Source organism: Miniopterus schreibersii (assembly GCF_964146895.1).
Source record: "Miniopterus schreibersii genome assembly, chromosome: 11".
Classification (NCBI taxonomy): Eukaryota; Metazoa; Chordata; class Mammalia; order Chiroptera; family Miniopteridae; genus Miniopterus; species Miniopterus schreibersii.
In genome coordinates, this window is record NC_138111.1 from 66,507,010 (window position 1) to 66,531,933 (window position 24,924).

The 24,924-nt window shown below is 43.5% G+C and overlaps 1 protein-coding gene across 1 annotated transcript in view; it reads right to left on the reverse strand.

Moving 5' to 3' along the window:
- Window positions 1-24,924, reverse strand: part of HSD17B3 (hydroxysteroid 17-beta dehydrogenase 3) — a gene marked incomplete at both ends in the record, with an annotated part of 39,858 nt that overhangs the window by 12,271 nt on the left and 2,663 nt on the right. The window contains 5 exons of the mRNA XM_081151229.1: window positions 1,513-1,548; window positions 2,808-2,875; window positions 3,943-4,050; window positions 5,779-5,854; window positions 24,743-24,789. Coding sequence (XP_081007355.1) covers window positions 1,513-1,548; window positions 2,808-2,875; window positions 3,943-4,050; window positions 5,779-5,854; window positions 24,743-24,789 — 335 coding nt within the window. The remainder of the gene's footprint in view (window positions 1-1,512; window positions 1,549-2,807; window positions 2,876-3,942; window positions 4,051-5,778; window positions 5,855-24,742; window positions 24,790-24,924) is intronic.

The following is a 24,924-nucleotide window of genomic DNA, read 5'->3' on the forward strand; positions in this document are numbered from 1 at the left end:
GTAAGGCTGCCAACAGTTGGGCACATAAACTTACAATTACATTGACTGGGAGATTTAAAAAGCCATTGATTGCTCAGCATAAAAGAATGTATGTACCAATAAAAACAGAGCAAGCAACTGTAAAACACCTGTGTGCTTACAGAAAAACAACCAATGGTAAAAACAATTTTTGTCAGCCCAACTTATCCACTTGAAAAAAAAAATTTTTTTGTTCTTCTCAGCATCCATACCCTCTCCTTAGGTTGAAAGCAGCTGATTTTCCTAGGGGAAAGCAGGCCTCCATGGCCGGTCCATGTTTTCAAGATGACACTGAGCCCCCTGCTGCTCCCCAACCAGAGTCCAGGCCCATGAAATCAGGGATTCTACCTGCCTCATTGCCGCAGTTCCACTGGGCCTAACTGAATGGTCACAAGGCGCCACAGGCAGCTGTGAATTCTGTATACTCAGCCAGGCGCCCAGCCGTCGGGTAAGTGGGGGCTGAAAGCCCAGGGTTCACTCACAAGCCATTTCGAGGGTTCTCACCATTCAGAGGACAGGAAAACATGTGTTCACACAAAAGTACCATCCACTCGCCAAGCAGCGGGCTGGGTCCACACTTAAGCAGCACATTTTCCCAAACTGTCTGCCCAGAAGGCGTGCCTTTTCCTTACTCACTCAGGGCACAGAGTAGGACAGCTCTGTGGTGGTCATGTCTATAAATGCTTATGCTGAACAGCATCTAAGACACACTGACTGCAACACTTTTCAGAGCAGATAAAGAATCTGAGATTTGCTGGGCCAGCGCTCGGTGGTTGAGTTCGACTCATGAAGCTGAAGGTCACAGTTCAATTCCCAATCAGGGCGCATGCCCAGGTTGTGGGCTGGATCCCCAGTAGGGGGTGTGCAGAGGAGGGAGGGGGAGGCACCAGATTGATGATTCTCTCTTATCATTGATCTTTCTCTCTGTCTCCCTTTCTCTCTTTGAAATCAATAACAAAACATATTTTTTAAAAGAAAGAATCTGAGATTTGAGGGAATTAAACAGCATGCCCAACACTGTCCAACCAACTCATGGCTGAGCTGGGGTCAGGAATATATATGAACATGAACTTCAATTCAACAAGTATTTATTGAACAACAAGAGTCCATAAAATCCACGCCGCGCCCTCTGTCTTTTTCCAAACAGACCAAGTTTTCCTCGACTAACAAGAATAAAATCAGAGGAAGGAATGGAATTCTTTTAAAAGTCACCTCGGAATCCAGAATCAGTATCAGCATCGTCAGGTCTAATATGTTCTGACATGTGACAAAACAGAATGCAGAAATAGGATTCCAACCCTAGAGAGAGTGACTCCATCACTGTTCTTGATGAAAACAGAATCAGAGGCTTAAAGGCCGCTGCTTGACCTCTCAGTCATGCGCAGTCCAATTTCAGAGACTCTCCTTCTACAGGGAAGGGGCTAGGCTCCTGAGTCACCACATCCCAATAGCTGCTGCATTTTAATGCATTTAGCACATACATTGGTTACCTACCTTCACTACTGAGGTGATGTTACAATGGATGAGGCCCTGTAATAGATAATTATAATCACAAGTCAGCCGGATCATTTGAGAAATCCTCTTGAGATGCAGTCAGTGCCAAAGAGCCATAAAGTAGGCAAAAGCGTTATGTCTGAGTTGTTCCCTCACTTGCTTAGCCGGCAAATTAGGCTCCTAATTGATGTTCAGCCAGGATGCCCTAGAGCTGGGAAACATCTGACGTCTGTACTGTGACTCTGTAAAGTGTGATCTCAAATAGAAGTCAAGTAAGAGTTTCCTCGAAAATTTAAAGAGGAATATAGACACCGTTTTTCAAAGGGAGATGGTTAATTTCCATCTGGAGGAAGAGAGGTTAGCATATGTGCATCTAAAAGACAACAACCTAGAGAAGAGAAAGGGGAATGATTGTATAATACGAGGTGGAGGTTCCGGGCTATAGAGGCCAGATAAAGAAACTACGAGCTAAACAGAGAGGGAAAGAGGGACAGACACAGAAACAAGCACAAATACAGACATTAATGGATAAAGAGAAGAAAGAATAGAATCTGCTTAATAGAGAGACACATATCTATACCAGAAGCAAGGGCCTCAGGGCTAGATATATGGCCAAGAAGGGGTTTGGCAAGGGTGTGCAGCGATGTCCAAGCAATCTGGCACTCTACCCCATGCAGTGGACTCAGGGCTTACACAGGACCATGGGAATCCCTGCAGAATCGGAGAATGGAAGCACGAGAGAATCAGGATTAGTATAACCCCATGACTTCGAAGGTCAGGGCCTGGGGAAGACCTAACAAGCAGTACCTTCCAGGACTGCTAAATGCACAGCAGATTTACTCATGACCAGCAATGGGAGACATGGGTCTGAGCCAAGCTTGCTGAACTTACAATACCCAACCACAGAGCCTATCATTGACTTCCCTCACGCTGAAAGTTGAACTATTGAACTATTTTGTTACCAAAGAGCCGGCCTTCTCCCACTGGCACACACAGCTGTGAATTTTCAGGCAGTATTGCCCCTTCTGAAGCAGAGCACAGAGCCCCCAAAAGACTGGGACAGTAGGCAGGGAGGATGTGCGGAGATGGGGGAAGATGACCTCAGCCTAGAGATGGCCATGAACAGTGAGGCCCTTAACTGTGTATCAGGTGCTGAGATGAAAAGAAAGGGAAACCTCCAGACACCCGCCGGGAACGCAGAGTCCTGTCCAGACCCCCTTCCCAGGCCCTGGTGATGATCCAGCCGGGGAGCCCAGGGCCTGATGAGACGTCACCCACGGAAAGCACAGACATACCTGGATTTCGTTGGGCGTGTTGTGGAAACGGCTCGGGAGGAGGCTTGGAAGCATTCCAACATTGTTGACTGACAAGTAGGCAAAACACAAAGATGTCAGGAGAGCCAGTGGTGAATGTTTATTGAAAGCCTTAAACATAGTCAGAGTCAAGCCAGAAATTCTTCTCTTGGGAAGTGTTTTTAAGAAAATAACGTTCAATAAGATTTATATACGAGGCTGTTCATTGAACACGATTTGATAGCAGTGAAGAGGCTGGAGGGAAGAAACTGGTCCAGTAACGGACTGTGGTGCAGCCACGGCTGGAACGCGACCCCGTCAGTCACGGCCACGGCTGCTTAGTCGCAAAGACCCAGGAAAACGTTTGTGATGGACGGCTCTTAAAAACGTTACAGAACAGCAAGCTTAATCCCAGTTTTGTAAATATGTAAAATACATGTAAATATATGAAAATATGTATCTGGAAGGATATGCTCTAAAATGCTACTTCAGGCTATCAGGATTTTAAGAAATCCATAGTTCTTTACGTGCTTCTCTACTCTTTCCAGTTTTTCTGGAATGATGTGTTTTACATTTTTATTAGTAAAAAAAATTAGTAATTCTTTTTGAAATTCAACAGGAAGTTTAGAAATCAAATCTTCCTTCTATGCACAATACAGACGCTGTACTGTGTACATAGTTATGAACTAGCTTGTTTATAAATCATCACAGAAAAAATATGATCTTGTCTCCTGAATCTGGTAGTCAGTTCTCAAATAAGCGCACTGACTTGCCATTTCCAGCGTCAGTCACAGCAGTGTCTGTTTGTTAAATGAGTTGAGTTCCTTTAGGCCGAAATTTAGGAGAGTCCCTCTTCCTGCCAAGTGTCAATATCAGTCAGTGAAAGAAAATTCATTCTAACATTAGGAAATATGGTCAGGACAGTTGATATATGTAAGTTTGATACATTCTAAAGCCATATATAAATCTGTTAATCAGGTAACACCTCTTGAAGAGCTGAACTTTAATATCATTTAATGCTACAGCTTAAAATACAGTTATGGGTTAAGTTTAAGCCGCCAAGGAATAGACAAGTGTCACGAAGATAATTATTTCACTGATGTATTACAACAAGCTTTGAGTTTTGCTATTTACTTACCTAAAATTCCAATCTCTAAGCCTTTAAGTTCTTCTTTAATATACTCATAGATGTCGTCCTTGGTAAAATCTGCTTGTATAATTTTCACACTACTCCCTGTAGTCCTCTCTGCATTAGAGACAATAGTTACTCTTTCATGCACAGGAGTCCAAACCCCCTTCTTGCCTGTGGAGTTCCCCCTCGCTCCCCCTCAGCCTGAGCAGGCATTTAAGAGCACAAGCCCATCTCCCCTTTAGAAACAAGAACTAGCCCTGGATAAATGCTGGGATGTGTAAGAAGATTTGTGAATAGTGGTTTCTGTGGGAGTCTGAGAGTTACTACAGTAACAAGGATATGAATCAGAACAGATTTAATGCAGTGATTCTCAAAGTGGGGTCCCCAGACCACAGCATCAGCATCACTGGCAACTTGTTAGAAAAACAAAATCTCAGGCTCCACCCCAGACCTACAGAACCAGGAGCCCCTGGGAGTGGGCCCAGTGGTCTGTTTGTACACGCGCTCCAACTGACTCTGCTGCAGGCTCAGGTTGGAGACCCCTGGACCAAGGGCTATAGGAGCACAGTGTGATGTTGCCTGTGATGTGTCAGGTCCCCTCCGCACAGACACAGCAACCCTCTGTATTTGTCCAACACTTTAGCATTCGTAAAGCATTTACCTACACAATATCTTATTTTAATCTTTCCTCTCTACAACCTTATAAAGCAGGTGTTATCCCCATTTTCCAGAAGAGAAAACTAGGCTCAGAGACGCTAACTCCCTTGTCCGAGGGCACCCACATTCTGCTTCCCCAGCCCAGGCTCCTTCCACTCTTCCATGTGAGCCTGCCTTGTGCAAGAGCATTCAGGCAGATGTGAAAGCAACAGCCGTATTTCACCAGCTGCACCTGCTCAGCGTTGGGGGCAGACCCAGTATTTCTGGGGCAAGTGATCTTGAGGCGTAGTTGGGGAGTGGGGGACGCTCTCAGACTAAAGACACTGCTTGCTTTGCAAGAAGACAATAAAAAGTACATTTAATATTGTGAGGGGAATGCTGCAGAATGTCCTAACCCTGGCCAAAGCCACTTCTGCTATCCGGACAGAACAAAAGCAGAATTCATTGATCCAAGGGCACTGGGCCTCCGGGGTGTGACTCTCAGCCCCAGGCCTCCCACATCCATTTCCTAACCCTGATCTCCCCCAGGGACACAAACCTGTCCCCCAGGCAGCCTGCCATGGTCTTCACGAGTCTTTATAATTAATCACGTATTCCTTTGAGTTAAGGAGTTTATTAATTACTAAGTTAACAATTATTCATTAAAATGCAAATACCCCCAAAGGGGTATTATGATCACTATTAACTAAGAACAATTCAGAGAGGGTCATAATAATAAAACATTGTCATGTGAGTGCTGCCTCCTAGGACTGTGCCATGCAAACTTCAGAACCACACACAGCAGCCCTGGGTCAAATCTTTTCTTAAAATCTGGCAGCCTGCACGAAGCATCGCCCCTCACCCTCCTGCGAGAAGCAGAGCACAGACATAGGGACGTGAAGTCCCAAAGGGAGTGGCAGAAGCAACGGAGAAGCTGGGGCCTCTGCATGAGGAGGTCTGATTCTAGACAGAAGGACACCGGACCAAAGAAGAGGGGAGACCTACTTGTGCGTGAGGCTGAGACTCACTGGTGAGCGAAAGCGCCCACTTAACAGCCAGCACGCAGCTTTGTACACTGAGACCTGGCAGACGGACCATCCTCCCGAGAACAGAGGCAGGGATGCTGATGGTGCATCTGCAGGGGGCCCGGAGCAGAGCTGGCCAGTGGGCTCCACAGACATCTCCCCCTTTCTTGGGGTCACTCACCAATCTCCACGGCAATAGCCCGTAGTTTTTCCAGCGTCCGGCTGATCAGCACAACGTTGAGGCCTTGTCTTGCTAGCTGGGGTGGGAAACCGAAAGAGACGAATACGATCAGCAGGCAGGAAGGCTTGGTTTAAAGGGGACTTGGGGCATCGCCCCCTCGGTCGCAAGGTGAGGCGCTTGCTTCTCCCGGGATTAAAGGTGCACAGTGTGGCAAAGGTTTCTGGGTTAGGAGCACAACAGCCCCGCTGGGCCGGGCTAAATGTGACGTAATCGTAGCAGTTGAGGCGTGTGTCTATGATGTGCCAGGAACTGGGTCAAGTCCACGTTTCCTTCTATACAGACGCGCAGCCCCAGCGCCCTCTCCCCGGAACCGCCTGGGTGGGACGCGCAGGGCAGTCAGAATCGGGAGGATGTTATGTTATAATTTACGTAACGGGTTCCAGGCAGCCCCCTTAATGAAAACCGTATTTCTGCAGCAACATCGGAGCTGCTCACCATTCACAAGGTCATTCTCTTCTGGTTCACATTACACAGGCTTGGTCATGGCCCTGAGCCCTTTCTCCCTGTTGTCTGGCTCCCAACAGGACAGAAAATGGAATTGGGGACCGGAGGGGAAGGGGGGGCTTCCCTGAGATCCGCAAGGAATTCTCTTCGGATCAGATAGTGCCTGCACTCGGGGCCGAGGGACGCGGGACGGAGCGGTGTGTATCACCGCGGGCATCGCACCCAACAGAGTGACAGGTGCGGGGAACGAGAGCGCTCTGAGGACGGAGGAAAGGCCAGTGTCCCTGCAAGCAGAGACTGAGGACATTTGAGCTGGTGACCAAGGACCCAGTTCATTCTCTATGGTTTTCATTAAATTATATATACTGTTTTTTAAATTGTGATAAAATACACACAACAGAAAATGTTCTATGTTGACGAATATGTGGAGCGTTTCGTGGGTTTGCGTGTGGCCCTGGCGCAGGGCCCACGCTCAGCTTCTCTGCCCCACTCCAGGTGCGCGCATATGCTGCCCGAGAGCACCACGCCCGTGTTTCAGGCGGGCGTGACACGTTAGAGAAAAGACCAGAAGCTGAACTAAAGATAAGATAGGGGGTCTACACTAGCCAATAATTCGATCTTCAAGCCAATGGTTTCAAAATCACCCAGGAAGATGGCAAAAAACACCAATTCCTACCAAAACCATCCAAATAAACCGCGGGTTGAAGCCTCAGCATTTACATATTTTTTCTCATTTAATTTATTAAATTAAACTATTAAATACACAAGTGCATTCTCACTGTACAAGGTGCCCCTGATGCCACCGCAGTCCCATTTCCTCCCCCTCCATAGCTCTCCCTGCCTTTAGTTTGGGGCTGATCCTTTCTAACTTTATCTTGGCATCTACATACACGTATAAGTACATACAGAAGTAAATGTTTGTTTTGTGGGTTTTCTTTCTTTTCACACTTTACAAATGGCATTGTAAGTACTGTCTTTTTAACTTAATGTTGTGTCTTATCTCTGAGCATGGGACCCATTTCCACATCAGTCCACTCTGAAGCACTCAATTATTTTTATTGTTTCTAGGTGTCTATCGTTCACTTTTGTGTGAACATTTAAGTTGTTGTCAAGGTTTCTTATTACTAGTATTGCTACAGTGAAAACCTTTCTATATAGCTCCTTGTATATACAAGTGAATTCATTCCTAGAGTAGATAGACAAGTAGAATTGTTGTGTCAAGGATATACGCTTTATAAATTTTAACAGCATTGCCCAAATGTCCTCCCTTAAACTGTACCATCAAAAATACAATTATAGCTATTTCTCCACTTTCTGGCCAATAGTTTATATTAACAAACTTTTCAACTCTTTCCAACCTCATGGTCAAGAACTTATATCCCTTTATTGTTTTAATTTGCATTTTTCCAATTAGCAGTGGGGTTGAATATCTTTTTGTATGTTTATGTGTGAAATACCAGTGTATACCTTCTCCCTATTCTTCTATTGGGTTATTTGTCATTTTCTTATAAATTTGTAGGAGGCTTTTGTTTTATATGTTCTTGGTATTAATTATTTGCCTACTGTATACATAGCAAGTGTTTTCTCTTTTGTTTATGGTGCCTTGGCATACATGATATATTAATTTTAATGTTATCAAGTTCGTGAATATTTTCCTTAGAGTTTTAAAATATTTTTCTTTATGATTTTCCCTACCTCCAAGGATATAAATAGATTTTCCTACAATCCTTCGTAGTTTGTTTTGTTGTTGTTTATTTTTTAAAATAGTGTGATGTTGAAATCATCTAGCATTATTTTTTTTTCAAAATGGGTGGCTAATTGTCTCAACAACATTTTTCTATTTGTCCATTCTTTCCTGATTTGAATGTTAACTTAGTTAAATGCAAAATTTTCATAGGTACATGGATCCATTTCTGGGCTACCTGTTCCTTTCCTTGGCCTGCAGTTCAGTTATATGACACTGCCACTTCCAATTTAGTCATAATTTCACATTAGGCTTTGGTATCTGCTGCCTGACAGAGGAAGTCCCTACCATTTATTATTCTCTTTCAAAATGTTATTTTTTAAATTTTCTTAGTGTAATTTTCCAGATAAAATTGTACTTTTTAAAAGGCATTATATTAAAATTAGAGATATTTAGGAGAAAGTTACATCTTGGCGGTAATCAGTTGTCTCATCAATAATACGGTGTCCATTTATTCAGATTTCATACATTCTTCTAAACACTTTTAAAGTTTCTTCATGTTGCCCGGCCGGGCGTGGCTCAGTGGTTGAGCATCGGCCTAGGATCCAGGCGATTGGGGTTCGATTCCCTGTCAGGGCACATGCCCCGGTTGTGGGCTTGATCAATGACTCTCTCATCATTGATGCTTCTATCTCTCTCTCCCTCTCCTTTCCTCTCTCTGAAATCAATAAAGATATATTTTAAATAAATAAATAACTAAATAAATAAATGATAATTTTAAAAAAATAAAGTTTCTTCATGTAAATCTTGAACATCTCTTTTTAATTAACATTAGTTAGGGTAACATCATCTGCTGTAACAAGTAACTCCAAATTTTAGTGGCTTAACACAATGAAGTTTGCTTTTTTTTGTCTTATATAACAAACTCTATTCAAAATAGTCATTCAGGGCCCACAGCTAAGAAAGGTTTTACCACCTGCAACACTAGGTTTCTAACACTGCCCTGGGTATTGCCAGCCAGCCTGCACAAAGATTATAGAGGGTGGAGAAGATGTCCTGCCTTAACCACCTTGACCAAGAAGTGACACACATAATTGCTGCTTGATTTCATTGGCAAAATCACTCACATGGCCCCGCCTAGATGTAAGGGAGTCTGGGAAATTCCCTGGCTGGGCAGCCACTTATCAGCTGCAACTCCATACCAATGGAAGAAAGAGCAGAGATCTGGGAGGACATGTAGTTGTTGTGGCCACCAATATCTTAAGTTTATTTGTTGCCATTATGAATTAAACTATTGTGGAAAGAAGAAACTCTAGAATTAAATACCTAGGTTCAATTCCTGTCTGCACCTCTTATACCTGTGTGCACAAGTTACTCAACTTGGCCCTGTGGTTTCTTCATTGGCAAAACAAGGACATCAATAGACATACTTAACAGACTTGATCTGAGATTGAATTAGAAATTACATTTAAAAATACATGGCACAGAACCTGTCATATTGAAAGCCTCAAAATAGTATTAGTTATTTTTTTCTATATATTTTAATTTACTGTTAGTTATTAGGAACTCTACCCAGCCACCTAGGTAAAAGTTCTTTTATGCATTCTAGTAGTTTGTTCGTCAGCCTTTGGCTTTTCATCATGGACTATTGTATTGTATTCCCCACAAAGTACAGTTTGTCCCTTCCTTTCCAATACTTGCAGACTTTTGGCCTCTTTATCGTGACCAACACCTCCTGCTAAGCGAACACCCTGTCTGTTCCCTACTATCCTGAGAACACTTAATGTTTCTCAGTACGAAGCATGATGCTGCCAGTATTTCTGGAAGATATTATTTATTAATTTTTTTTATTCTTTCTCTCTTTTTTTTCTTTTTTTCTTTACAGTTGAAAGTATTACAGATGTATCCGTTTATTGAAAAATTATTCTTCAATGTAGATGAGGAGGTAGATATCATTTTCTAACATTTTTAATTTTACTACCTAGTATTCAGTGAATGCAATGGTATGTTTTCGGGTGTTTTTGCTAATTGTGATTTATCACAATCTTTTGTAGCCTAATAAGCAGACAAATCTGATGAATGTTCCATAGATAACCTTAAGGAATGTGTATTTGGTCTTTGTTGGCTACCCAGTTTTATATACTGTCGTCTGTTAAACTAAACTTGAGATTTACCTCAACACATTTACCTCAGTACCCTATCATGGCTTACCAAATACCCATTAAACCAGCAAGAGAGGATATGCCAATTTCTTATACCTTTAATTGTTTTGATTTATATAATAAGATGTTAAATTGGAAATTTCAACAGAAGCGCTAAGACTCAAAAGATAATCAGGTCACACCATGATTTCAAAGAGAAAGCCAAGAAAAACATGTTCAAAGTAATATGTAAGAACTGATCATGTGATTCTTGACCCCTTCGTTGATGTACCCCCCCATATAAAATAGGCAAAAGGAGGGGCGATTAAGAAAGATTTGCCAAGAGCATTCCTTTGGTTCCTCCCGCTCCCCGACTGTGACTCCCGGGCAGCGCAAGGGGGGAGCATTAGCTGCCTCTCACCTCAAGTCAGCAGAGGGGAAGCACCCCACCCTCTTTCATGTTTCATACACGTTGTCTTTTCTTGTTCTTTGCGCCCCCCTGCGCCCCCCGGCTCACAGGCTTTTTTGTTGCCTGAATTGGTTAATACCGCATAAGCAATGCTATGGTAACAAGCTGACACTAAACCCTCGGCGGTTTAACATAGCGAAGGCTTATTTCCTATTCATTATGCTTGAACTGCAGGCCCATCTTTGACGAAGGCCCCCAAAACCTACTGAGCAGAGATGATGGCCTATCAGTGCTCTGACATCAGAGCATCTGCTGCCACCATCCAGTCTGAGTGTGTCCCTTGACCCCCTGCGGAGAGAACAGGTGTAAGATTAGATTCTATGCACAACACTTCTCTCAGCGCAGAGACCTGTGCAGAAGCGCAGCGGGAGGAAGAGGGGGAGCAGGATGCAGGGCGAGGGCTCCTTCTCCAGGGCCAAGGTCAGAGGCGCTCGCTGTGCCGGAGAGCCCAGAAGATTGCTCCATAAGTAGAGTCAGTGCACACAGTCACCAGGCCCGGAGAGCGAGGCGCCCTCTTATGAGGGTACCAAGTACATAGGGCCCTCAGGGTCCCCCTTACTTCTCTCTGCCCCCGCTCTCTGAGTCTCCTGTTCCTCACACCCTGGCAGCTGCAGACACCTCAGTTAGCAACCAGGAAAGGAGAACTGTTAGGCCAGGAAGGAGAGAAACCGACCGCAGCCCCGTGGGGTGTCCACTGGTCGTGGCCTCTGAAGCAGGTCCCAGCTGTGGGGAAGGGAGAAGATTTAACTTCAGGTGATTGGACACTGGTAACCATGGAATTAATACCATATCTGCATCTGGAAGTGACCAGAGGACTGTCACCTGAGAGGTACCAGTGAAGTAATGGGACCAGTGGTAGAGAAAGAACCACAGCTATGGCGCAGGTTCAAAGAGGCGAAGGCAAACGGAGTGATTGCGAGAGTGTCTAGTGCATCCTATCAAGCGTGCTTAGTTCAAAAAAATGGTCACGTTTTATATGTCAGTTTCTGAAAGAGACATGCAAGTCTCCCATAATGGTGTAAATTTCTCTATCACTTCTATTTTTATCAGTTTCTACTTTCAACATTTTGAAGCTATATTGTCAGGAATAGAATAAACTCAATATTAATAATCTGAATTTATCAACATGAATATTTCTCTTTTATTATCTTGAATTATATTTTGTCTGACACTAATACTGCTCCTTGTCTTCCCTTTTCTTTTGTTTTTCCCTAGTATGTATTTTTAATTTCTTTATTTTCAACCTTCCTATATTCAACATTGGGTTTTTTTAGCCTCATCTGAGTATCTATTTATCAGTAAATTTAACCAAGTTACATTTATTGAGATTACAGATTTTAAGCCAAGTCCCGCTATTTTAGTTTAGTTTTTGTATTTACTGTGTTTTACTTTTCTCTCGTTGTAGTGAGCAGAATAGGGTAGGCAATATTGCAGTGACAAATTTCAGTGGCTGAGTACAAGAAGCTTTGCTCTTCCTCACACAACGTCTTCTGCAGACAACCCAACAGTGCAGGCCAGCCCGTCCACGCATCATGCATCCATGCAATGACTCAGGGATCTAGTGTTTCCCCCAGGGTTGGAACTAGGATGAGGCAAGCAAAGAACCTAAAGTGCAAAATTCAAGGAGGTTCTCCCTCTCAGGTTCATGGTCACCTTAGTCACCACCCTACTTTTTCATCTAGTGCTCCACCCTCTCAACACAAGGCCCCCACTTCTTTGCCTCACTTCAGTAATTGAGCACTGAATTTGATTATAGCATAGCAAAAACAAATTCATGTCTTTTTAAAAACTAAGTTACAAGAGGAAGAATAGCCATTCTTTTTCTCAAACTAAATACTTTTTGTATTTAGTTCTGTGCCTAGATTAGCAAAACATTTACATAAATGAAAAATGCTTACAGCCCTGGCCAATTTTACTCAGTGGTTAGAGCGTTAGCCCACAGACTGAAGGGTCTCAGGTTCGATTCCAGGTCAAGGGCACGTACCTGGGTTGCACGTTTGATCCCAGGCCGGGTTGGGTGCCATGCAGGTGGCAACCAATCTATGTGTCTCTCTCACATGGATGTCTCTCTCTCTCTCTCTGCCCCTCTGCCCTCCCTTCCACTCTCTCTAAAAAGAAAAAATCAATGGAAAAAATATCCTCAGGTGAAGAGTAACACCAAAAAATGCTTACAAAACTATTAACATTTTACAAGAATACATACAAACAAAAGGGCACACATCAAACATTAGAAAGGTTGCACTTGGGAGGAAGAAAATTGGGAGCGGGGGATGGGATTTTAAAAAGTGAGAGAGGGGCCTGGTGTGGATCAATGACAATAACTCAGCCCTCTGTGTCTCGGATTAACAAATGAGAAGAAGAAACAGGAATAGAAAAGGGGGGGCAACAGATAGGGAAAGGAGGAACAGAAAAAATAGAGCACCTTGCCTGGGCGGACCTATGTATTTATGGAAGTGAGTGTGCTATTTGTGAAGTTAATTATACCAATTCTAAACTTTACAATTCCCATGCTACAACTTAATTTTCTTGTCTATAAATGCCTATTTTACAGCTGCCTCTAACCTTTATAGTTTTTTTTGTAGCTAAAGTTACCCCTAACCTTATCAATTAAAAAGGCCATAATTGTACACATTCTGATAAAAAAAAAAAAAAATTATAAATTTTAATATTAAATCACTAAAGAAAACTTCATCCCAAACTTTGATACAGGCAAAATGATAATTGCTTGATTTGTTTATTAATGTAACCCTAGAATGTTTCCTAATAAGCTTACTTGACCTCTTCTAACACTTGGGGCAGGTTACTACTGTTACAGTTTATAAGCTTTGTGCCAAGAAGGTTATAAACAGAGGAGACTGGGGGACCTTGTAGTCTGGCAGAGAAGCTAACCCAGAGATGACATGATTATCGCCCCAAAGAAAGTTAGCCCATCTGGTATCTAACTTAGCCATGTTGTCCCGCTAACTGCATAAGTCCCTGTTTCTCAAATGCTCTCCAATCAGCTCTTCTGTCTCCCTGCTGTATCCTTCCTTGCTAAGTTAAGTAAAAGTTCAACAACTTTTAACATGTATTTTTGTGTTTTTAAAATACTGAGAATAGCCGGGCCGGGCGTGGCTCAGCGGTTGAGCATCAACCTAGGATGCAGGAGATCATGGTTCGAGTCCTGGTCAGGGCACATGCCTGGGTTGTGGGCTCAGTCCCCAGTAGGGGGTGTGCAGGAGGCAGCTGATCAATGACTCTCATCATTGATGTTTCTCTCTCTCCCTCTCCCTTCATCTCTCTGAAATCAATAAAGATATAAAAAAATAAAATAAAATACTGAGGATAAAATATTAGCAATCCTTTGAGTTACTTGACTAAATGAACACAATGGTTATCCTATAACCATAATATCTGCAAGATTTCAGAAATTAATGTACCACCATGCTCTATTAAAGACAAAGAACATCCAAGAGGAGTTAAATTTAAATCAGACTTTATGATATCTTCAAGAAACACTACTAAATCATAAGTCACAGACAGGTTGAAACTAAAATGAGAAAGCATGTTATATATATATAAGGTGAACACCAGACAAAAGAAAAAAGACGCAGCTTTATCACTAACAATCAAAACAGGCATTAAAGCAAATAAGCGTTACCAGAAATAAAAGTGAATAAAAGGTTTAATCCATCAGGAAGATACAGCAATTCTAACCCCGAATTACCTAATAACACCGCTTCACAAAGAACTGCAAAGAGCTGAAAAACACACCATCAGAATTGGTGAACAATTCTTAATTTCTTTTAAAAGTTCTCATTTTCAATTTTATTAGAAATGTGAAATTTAAAAAGAAATAGAACAAGAGATGAAAATTTAGTAGAAGAGTTGGAAGGTAAAATTGACGAAGTTAAAAGAGACAAACAGATGTTATGAGGGAAAAAGACAAATAGGGGGTGAATTCAGGATCTGAATAACAGGATCTCCAGAAATAACATTACCCGACATCTGAGTACTTGGAGTTCCAGAGAGAAGAGAGAAAATGGAGAGGAGAATGTGAAGGCCCTGTGAAGACTCAGCTGTGCCCCCTACTCCCGAACCCCTCAATATTTCTGCTCACTTTCAGAACAAGCTACTGACACTTCCCAGTGGATTTGGGGAAATAGATGATTGCCTTGGATAAACGCCTTTCCTACTAAAGTTTTTTAAACATGGTAAGAGAATATTACCCCCAAAAAAGCATATGCCAATAAATTTGAAAACTTAAGTGAAATGGGTATATTTCTAGAAAATATAAATCCAAGACTTATTCAAGAAAAAGTTAAAAACCCAAATAGTCCTATACCTACTAAAAATTAATAGCAGTAATCAGTATGATAAAAGATATATATAAATAGCAATGATGATCATGATATAAATAAATAGTTTAAATTGTTCCACACAAAAAATTCCAGCCACAGGTGGCTTTACAGATAACCTCTAACATTCAAAAAAATCCAATAATTCCAAAAGAATAAAAAGAGGTAAAACTTCCCTATTCAGTTTATGAGGCTGCTATAACCTCAACACCCAAACTTTGGAAACGAGTTGGAAAGAGCATTACCTAGTAATGCTGACGCTGCGTGGTTTAGGAGCTCGCAGCTCTGCTCCCGGGTGTGCTCTCAGCGATTGCTTTGGAGACACGGGCAATGTATTCATGTCAGCAAATTAGAGACTCCAGAAATGTTTGTCAACAGAGGAAAAATAGATAAATTGGGATATATTTACATAATGGAATACTATACAATTCTGAAAATGAATTAACCGTGTTCTACACACATCAGCGTGGGTGAATTTAAAAGCATATTGATCAATAAGCAGCAGATTGCAGAAGACATATGAATCCATTTCCATGGAACTCAAAACAAGTGATGCAGCCAACATATTGTTTAAGGATGCGTGCACATGTAATAGAACCCTTTTTTAAGTAAGGAAATTAGTAACACAATGCTCACGATAGTGCTTACAACTGTGGGGGTGAGGGAGGAGCAACACAAAGGCATGGCCTATGACTGTGCGGCACGGCTCAAGGACACGGCTGTTCCACTTCTTAAGCTGTGTGATAGGGACACAGCACTCATTATTTTTTTAACCACACCGATGCATTATATACACTCTTGTTCAATACATTTCCCTCTCTCTCTCTCTCTCTCTCTCTCTCTCTCTCTCTGTCACACACACACACACACACACACACACACACACACACACGCAGTCATGGCGTGCTACAATAAGCCTAGGATCGTCAAAGCCTGGATCAGAAATTACAGGGTTGCAGTCACGCCTCCCAAGAACAAAGCAATGAATCCAGGGGAATGTAAAAATAATTAAAAGCTACCGTTTTCATCTAAGGCAAGATGAAAGACAATTAGCTGAGATGCGGCTGGAGCAATTTAGACCCGAGTAATTTAGACATCAGGCAGAAGAATTTCCCTGCTGAAACAGCATAAGGCACCACCATGCATTGCCAAGTAAGTGAGAGAGACAGTCAAGAATAGGGCAAGGCAGTTATTTCTCTTGGGCTGGTCTAAAGCAGAGCCAGCCACGCGAATTTAATCCAAGCTCTGTGCCATCCCCTGTAGCTTCCAGGAGAACTGTCTTGAGAAGAATCCTGACTGCCCTGGTCTGCCACACTGGAGCTGGGAGCAGTGCTTGCATCCATGCCATCCCAGGCGTTGGGGGCTGCCCAGATGTGGAGGAATTAAACCAGACAATCTGTAGTCATGTATTTTGCTTCTAGCATTCTCTGGGTATTAACAGTCAAGAGTACATATTTACTTACATACATCAGAGTGACAAAAGGTAAAATGTATAATGTTTTAAATATATTATATTGCATACATACTTTACATAAATATTAAAATGTATAATAATATGGGATGGGTTAAAATTGGTTCCATCATATAGAGAACAATTTGGGAATGGTATCCAATATTTAAATGCACATATTCATGAGCCAGCTTTCTCGCCCATAGGGATGTACATGTGAATGTGTGTATGTTCAAGGGTGTGTCCTAAAACATTATTTGTAAAAACAAAAATGAAAAATCAACCTTAGTGACCATCCCTAAGAAGCTGATAAAAAAAACACGGTACATCCCTGGGATGGAAGAGCCCTGAAGTCATTAGAAAGAATGCAGGCCATCTGTATGACTTGGCTGTGGCAACGTCACTACCCTAGATTATTAAACGAACAAAGCAAAGTTGAGAGCAGGGTTTCCGGGTGTGTAAAGAGGATCCCATTAGCACTGACAGGGGCCAAAACTAAATGTACAGGCGTAAATTCTGACAGATACTGTGAGTGGGCCACTAAAACCTGTTCCCCGTTTTTTCATGGGCATGACACCTGGCCTTTCTTACCCTGAGTTTCGCCATAGGACTGAGTTCTGTCTATTGGCTCCCAGGACACATGCACGCTCATGACCCAGCACCAGCTTTGACGACTAGAACAAAGGCCCACAAGACAAAACAAAAGGAACCTGGACACAGCCACCTGCCCATCGGGAAGATCTGAGTTGTCATTGGGTCTCTCTGTCACTATAGCCAAACTTCACCATTCTGCCAGCATCTTTATCAACATAGAAGTATGGATATGACCATGGTACTTACCTTTTCTGGAAGAAATCTCAAGACATTTAAACACTGGTGACCTTGACAGAGACAGGTAGGATATGGGCAGCAGTGACTAGTGATGAGAGGCCTTTATGTCTCTATTTATGCCTTTCTGTAGTACTTAGGTTTTCTAATTTTATGCCTGCATTATTGATCTTTAACTGGAATTATCTGGGCAAAGAGATGATATCTTTCGCTGTTTTCTTCCTTATGCCCCTTTGAATTCAAAATATATATATAAGCAACATTAGCCATCAGGTAAATGCAAATGAAAACCACAATGAGATGTCTCTACACAACCATCAGACAGAATGGCTGAAATAAAATTTAAAATTGGTGACAACACCAAACGCTGACGAAGATGTGGAGAAAATGGGTCGCTCATCCATCGTTGGTGGGAGTGGCACAGACACTCTGGGAGACCGTTGGGCAGTTTCATACCACCCAGCAAGTGCACTGCTAAGCATCTATCCCAGAAAAACAGACTTATAGTCACACAGATACTTAAAGACAAACGTATGTAGCCGGTCAGACAGAAAAGGCCCACAGTTTCTCATGGGGGAAATCTTAGAATATTTCCCTCCAGGGAAGCCACTCCTCCAACCTAACTGGGGACAGGGTAAGTTCATCTTTCCCTTTGTCACATGGGTTTTTACCTCTCACTAGACCTTTAATTGTCATAAGTCTCCTCACTTTTGAATTATGCCTATTAACCTTCTTGTCAAGTTTGTCATTTCTAAAATACAGCAAGGATGTCGGCTTGTCCAATGCGTCATCCTCCCGGACATCACCCATGTCGTCTCCCAGGGCCACCAGACTGACCTGGACTTCGCAGAATCCCTCTTCCCTGCGTCAAGGCTCCTTTCCCTTGTGGCTTCCCCTTCCTCCGTCGGATGGAATGGAGCCTCTGAGCCTGGGACAGGCAGGCCAATGCCCCTCTGCGGGCCTGAGGCAGTTACAAGGAGATAGACACCTTCGTCCATTCTTTGTAAGGCTGCAAGAAGTTCCTTTTTTCTCAGGGGGGGATGATACAGCTGTAACTTATCTAGTTATGAATAAAAGGACAGGAGCAAAGGGAAGGCCAAATATTATATATCATTCGCGCAGCGTTGCCAGGAAGCTGCAATTGACCCGTCCCCAGGAAGCCACCTACCCATTCCCCACAGATCACAGGGGGCGGGGCCAGATAGGGGGGATAGACGCGTGCCCAGTGAAGTCTGGGTGACATAGGGAAGGTCAGTCTCACCTGGGAACGGGCCATTGGCCAGAGTAGGCCTGGCCACTGCAGTCATGGGAAGATTTGAGATACTTAAGCTCCTAAACAAAGGGTTTGCCCTCTGGCCTCTCGGCATATTGTGCTTGACTCCTGGCTCACGGGGCTCTCACGCTCCTGCATTCATCCACGTGGCCCACAGCCATGTGGACCCCACACAACGGACTGACGGACTGTAACAAGCCTGATGCTACACCGGACCTAGTTCCACCATGGAACAGAAACTCTGGACACTGGCTCTGCTTCCAGCTCTGCTGAATCCCCAGCTGCACCTCTTCCAGGACTGGATTAAGGGAAATGGGACTTTGCAAACCAAGGGATATAACTCCACACGAATAAAGCTTTCTACCACACCCATCCTCCCCCGGGGGCCTCTGGAAATGCTTATTCCAGCAGCACCCCAAGAACCCCACTCCCACTAGCAACGGAGAAAGGCAATCCACGCATTTCTCCAATAACCATAGCATCTATGCTGAAGTTTTTAAAAGTAAATTCCATGCACTCTAACAGATGATCTCCAGCCATAAAGTATTGTTATAAGTTCCTGACCTGGAATAGCAACAGTAAGGTTTCACTTTATAAAAAGAAAAGCAATCAATATCCAGACATTTTTAAAAACATAACTAGAGGTGATTCTCTGCATCTGCTGTTCTCTTGAAATAGCCAATTTCCTAGTGTACTTGAACGTGACATACACAAAAGTTTGTTCAATGATCATTTGGCTGGAATACAGTAGGGTTTAAAAGAAAAATAAACCACAGAAAATCTGTCAAAGATTTCATGTTGATTTTAACTGACCTTAGATGAAGCTCCTTTCTGGCAAGACTGAGCAAAGGAGGGGAAGGCAGGACACAGAGCCCCCCCAAAAAATACATCTTCAGCTGTTCCTGTCTCACTATTTCCTCTCAAAAACAGCCAGCATGGAAAAACTAGCCAAGAGGAGTGAACCCTAAGGTACACTATGGATACTGGGTGCTAACAACGGGTCAGTGTAGTTCATTGATTGTCACAGACATCACCCTCTTGGGGGTGTCTATAGTGGGGCAGTTGTGCTTGGGGGGAAGCAGGGGGGCATATGGGAAAGCTCTGGGCCTTCAACTCAATTTTGCAGTCAACCTAAAACTGCTCTAAAAAATAAATTCTATTGAGAAACTTAACAATAAGTAGAAGATTAAAAAATAAAAACCAAAGACTGTCCTGTTTCAAAGGGAACCCTGCCAGTGTCGTCCTGGAGTCTTCTCTCCTTCTCTGTGTGGAAAATCCCCGCCCCCACCTCCAGCCCTCATCTTTGAGTCTTGGGGTCCATCCAAGGTGGCACCTTTGTCCCACAGTTCACTTCTTCAGCCTCCTCAGGGGGAGACTGTCCATTAACGGGAAACAATTTGCATTTTCAGCATGAAGGATGCTCTCTGCCCGGTGGGCTTTACAGCCTCTCCTGAACTGTGCCGTTTCTCTGAGGAGCCATGGACTTGTTACAGCTCCATATGAAGTGGCCTGGGCCCCGGGGGCTTCAGAGAGCACTTGACTGTCTGGGCGGGCATTGTCCCCTTTGTCCGCTTGAGCAGAGCTCAATCTCATTTCCAGAACGTCCAGGCCGACAGGCTGCACCTGCGGTCTTGCTGCCCCTTTCAGGGCGTTAAGCCCAGAAGCCCTCCCTTTCCCAGAACTCACTGCAGGGCCCCGGCCTCGGTGGCTGCTGCCGTGATGAACGGGCCGGTCTCCTTCTACTGTGTGTTAGGGCCTGAGTCAAGGAAGGTGCCCGTCTCTACTCATCTATTACCGCGGCGGGAGTGCTGGGAGGACAGAGCTTCCTCTGTGCGACGGTGATTAAGAGCAAGGGCTTGAGTTCAGGGGCCGAAGGAGGCGGAACAGTGTGAACGGCAGGGTGGAGCAGCGGCTGAGGCGCATCGGAGGCAGGCCCGCTCTCGTCCTTTCTCCCAGGCGCATTCCTCATCACAATTTTTTCCCACCTGCTTCCAGTAATGCTTGAAATTCCTTTAGCAGGATGGGAAGCCTCTTTTGCCACCCTCAGTACAAATGCACATGAAGTTAAAATGCAGTGCAGAATAGGCTTCCAGAAAGATGGAGTAGAAGTACTTTTCCCCATTCCTACCATTAACTGCAACTACAAAGTGCAACCTGGACATGGGACATAAAAGAAACATAAGGAGACTCTGAAAGATGATGAGAAGACCAGCTAGAGGCCTCATATATCCCAAACCTCTTGCTGGAATATACTATAGATTCAGAAACACCAACAGGGGACTACAGAAAAAGTCCCAACAGAAGCCTGCTCCCTCTAACCAAAGGACCAGAAAGGGGACAGCCCAGCAAGGCAGAAAACTTTAGACAAACACGCTTTACTCCAGGTAAACAACTCAAAAAATTAAAAATTAAAAAATCCATGGAGCCACCCCAACCGTTGCCTGCAAAGGCTGAGTGATGAGCCAAGACTTTCCTCCTGGTGAGGGTACTGTAGCAGTGGCCCCAAGCCCCAGCCAGGTTGGCATCAGAGAAGGCCAAGTAGGGAGCTGGGATTTTCATCCCAGCCACTCCCAACCATGTCAGCAGAAACCTGAACTTCTACTCTCACCCGGCAGTGCCAAGGCACCCCTGTCCCTCCCCCCTCCTGGGATAACAGGGAAGGCGTAGAGGACAGGCAGGACTTACACCATCACCCCAGTGCTAACAAGGCCACCTCTCCCGAGCACCGTTGGAGGCCTCCTGGGGAGCAGTGAGGAGGCACTCATGACCGTCCCATCCAGAGTGACCTAATGGGGTCACTCTGACCCTACCCAGCAGTAACAAGGAGGCAGCAGAAACCAATGAAGGCCAAGTGGAAAACCTGGGCTTCACCTCACCTGTAGGAACAAGTCAGTACCCACACTCCTGCTGAAGCGATGTGGGTATAGACCTAAAACAGAAGATTTAAATAAGATCCAGAGTCTCTAACATAAAACCAAAAATGTCCAAAATTCAATCAAAAGTCAGTCATCACACCAAGAACCAGGAAGACCTCAATTTGAATGAAATAAAAACAATCAACAGGTGCCAACGTGAGATGACACAGACGTTAGAATTATATGACTAGGATTTTAAGGCAGCCATCATAAAAATGCTTTAATGAGCAATGATGAACACAATTAAAACAAATGAAAAATAGAAAGTTTTAGCAAAGGAACAGAAGATATAAAAAAAGAACAAAATGGAAATTTTAGAACTGAAAAATACAATATCTAATATTAAAAATTCGTTGGGTGGGCTCAATAGCAGAATGGAGGTGACCAAGAAAGAATCAGTGAATTTAGAGATAAAACAATAGAAATTACCCAATCTAAACAACAGAGAAAAATACACTGAAGAAAATGAACAGCATCTCAGACACCCATGGGACTATAAGAAAGATCTAACTTGATGTCACTGGAGTCTCAAAAGGAGAGAAGAAAGTTGGGCAGAAAAAATATTTGAAGAAATAATGAATGAAAAATTTCCAAATTTGTGAAAAGACATAAACTTAGAGATTCAAGAGGCTGTGTGGGCCTCAAACAAGATAAACCCAAAGAAATTCACACCAAGCAACATTACAACTAAGCTTCTGTAAACTAAAGACAAAGAAAAAGCTCTTGGAAACAGTGAGGAAAAAAACCACCTTACTTAAAGGGGGAAAACAACTTGAATAACATCAGACTCATCAGAAACTATGAGGCCAGAAGCAAGGGGCACAACATTTCTAGGTGCTGAAAGAAAGAACGAGCAACCATAAATTATCCAGCAATTGTCCTTCCGGAAGGAGGGGGAAGTCAAGACGTTCTCTGATGAAGGAAAACAAAGAGAATTTGTCACCAGCAGACTTACCTTTAAAGAATAGCTAAAGGAAATTCTCTAAACAGAAAGGAAATAACAAAAGACTCCTGGAACATCAGGGAAGAAGAAAGAACAGTGGAAATGAGACCATTGTAACGAGCCTAGTTATGGATAACTGGAAAGGAGCAGGAGGAGGGCCAAACGTTACGGGCAGCATTGTCATTTGGGCAGAGTTGCCAGGAAGCTGCAATTGACCCCTCCCCGGGAAGCCACCTACCTATTCCCCACAGGTCACTGGGGGAAGGGGCTGGACGGGGGAGATAGGCGCCTGCCCAGTGAAGCCTGGGTGACATAGGGAAGGTACTTGTCTGTCAGTCACACCTGGAAACAGGCCATTGGCCAGAGCAGGCCTGGCCAGTGCATGCTTGGGAAGATTTGAGATACTTAATTCCCTAAACCAGGGTTGGGGAATCTTTTTCTGCCAAGGGCCATTTGGATATTTATAACATCATTTGAGGGCACAAAATTATCAACTTAAAAATTAACTATGAAAAAAGATCTTAGATTTATCGAATTCCAAGTCCAGCCTGTGGTTGCCTTGGCAGGGCCAGACCAAATGATTTCTCGGGCCCGACATTCCCCACCCCTGCCCTAAACAAAGAAATTTGTTCCCTTGTGTTTTCGGGACTCTTGGGACTCTGGTTGCAGGGGCGCTCTCTTGGCTCCCCTGCACTTGCCCACATGGCTCACAGCCATGTGGACCCCACGCAACGGACTGAGGGACTAATACTAGCCTGATGCTAAACCAGACCCGAATCCACCATGGAACAGAAACTTTGGACGCTGGCTTTGCTTCTAATTCTTACTGAATCCACAGCTGCACATCTTAGACTAAGGGAAATGGGACTTTAGGAACCTAGGATGTAATTCCTTGAAGATAAAGCTTTCTATCACATCTCATCCTTCCGTGGGGGCCTCGGGAAATGCTCCCACTAGCAACGGAGAAAGACCACCTATGCATTTCTTCAATAACAGAGAGGGTAAAAACATGGTAAGTAAATACACTCTACTCCTCCTCAAAAGAAAAAAAGGAATCTATGGGAAAGAAAACAGTTTACACATCCAACAGTGATAGTGGCTAACCCTGAAGAGCTTACCCTGTGCAAAGCAGTTTCCCCTGCTCATCCCAAAGCCCAGGTGGGGCTGTCATCACCTCCAGCTTGTTGACGTGGAAATTCCTTAGTGAACTTCGAAGGCAGGATTCGAACACAAAGCCATCTAACCTATACCCATTACATTGCACAGCACCCCAGTCTCGCCACTGCTTTCCTTGGAGCAGCACTGCCCAGGGAGACAAGAACAGGCTCTCCAGAAGAGAGGAAAGCCTGCTCGAAGGAGAGGGAGAAAGTCCAGAAAACTGTCTAACAGCCTTAAAAAGGAACAAAAGAGAACAAAGAAAAAGATTATAAAAGGAGAAAAGCAAAGCAAGAGTTAGTCTAGAACAGGAACAAAATTTAGAACTTAAACGCTCTCGGGAGGTGTCTTTTGTGCTGGTAAAGACTGGCAGCCCAGAAAGGATGTGTAACTTGTCCAAAATCTTCAGACAGTTAGTGTCAGAGTGAGGACTGGAACCCGCAGCTCCTGACCCCCAGGCCATCGCTTTTAGAAACAGGAAAGAAACGAATGGCTAAGGAGAGCTTCCACATGGGTCTCTTCTAAGTAGAAGAAAAGTATCTGAGTCTTAAGATATCAAGGGGAGCCCTGGCCAGTGTGGCTCAGTTGGTTGGGTGTCATCCCATGCACCTAAAGGTCGCCAGTTCGATTCCCAGCCAGGGCACATGCCTGCTTTGCATATGAGAGGCAATTGATCGATGTTTCTCTCTCACATGGATGTTTCTCTCTCTCTCTTCCTCTCTTTCTAAATTCAATAAAAACATTTTTTTAAAAGATATCAAGGGAACCACAAGTAGGTCAAGTTAGCATGAGTCTGAGGAAAGAATCTGCTTTACACAATATTTGGTAATGCCCATTAATCTTCTTGAAATTAAAGTCATCCATAATATGTCCTGTCTACACAAATAATTTTTTAAAAATCAATGTATGCCCTAACCGTAATGTAAAGGATAAATAAAAGAAAAGGAGTTTATAATGTTTTGAAATTGTGTTTAAGTATATAAATGCTTGTGGTACAATTACATTAGGAAATAACAATGCCCCCTAAATTTTTAGAACTACTCCTAAGGGGAGATACCGCCACCGTCGAATATCATTGCATTTTTTTAAAAGGTATCCAGGGAGTGAGATGATGACTTTCAAATTCCTTTTTTACAGAAAATATCTTCCTTCATAAATGAATGTCTAGTGCCTTTAATCGGAACACTGGCGCTCGGGGTAGGCGTCACATGACCCTGATGCGTTCAATACAAGAGGCAGAGAAGGTTTCCAAGGACGCAACTTACCTCAAATGAATACGCTTTCCCAATCCCATCGCCTGCGCCCGTGATCACTGCAAAAAGCAGAAGTGGTTTTAAAGGAGAGAATTAACCTGTAAAGTCCTCCTACTCTCCAGGACACTTAATATTCCAAAGCAGCGCTTAACTGGGAAGTTTCCAGCCCTCAACTTCCCGCACTAAATGTTCAA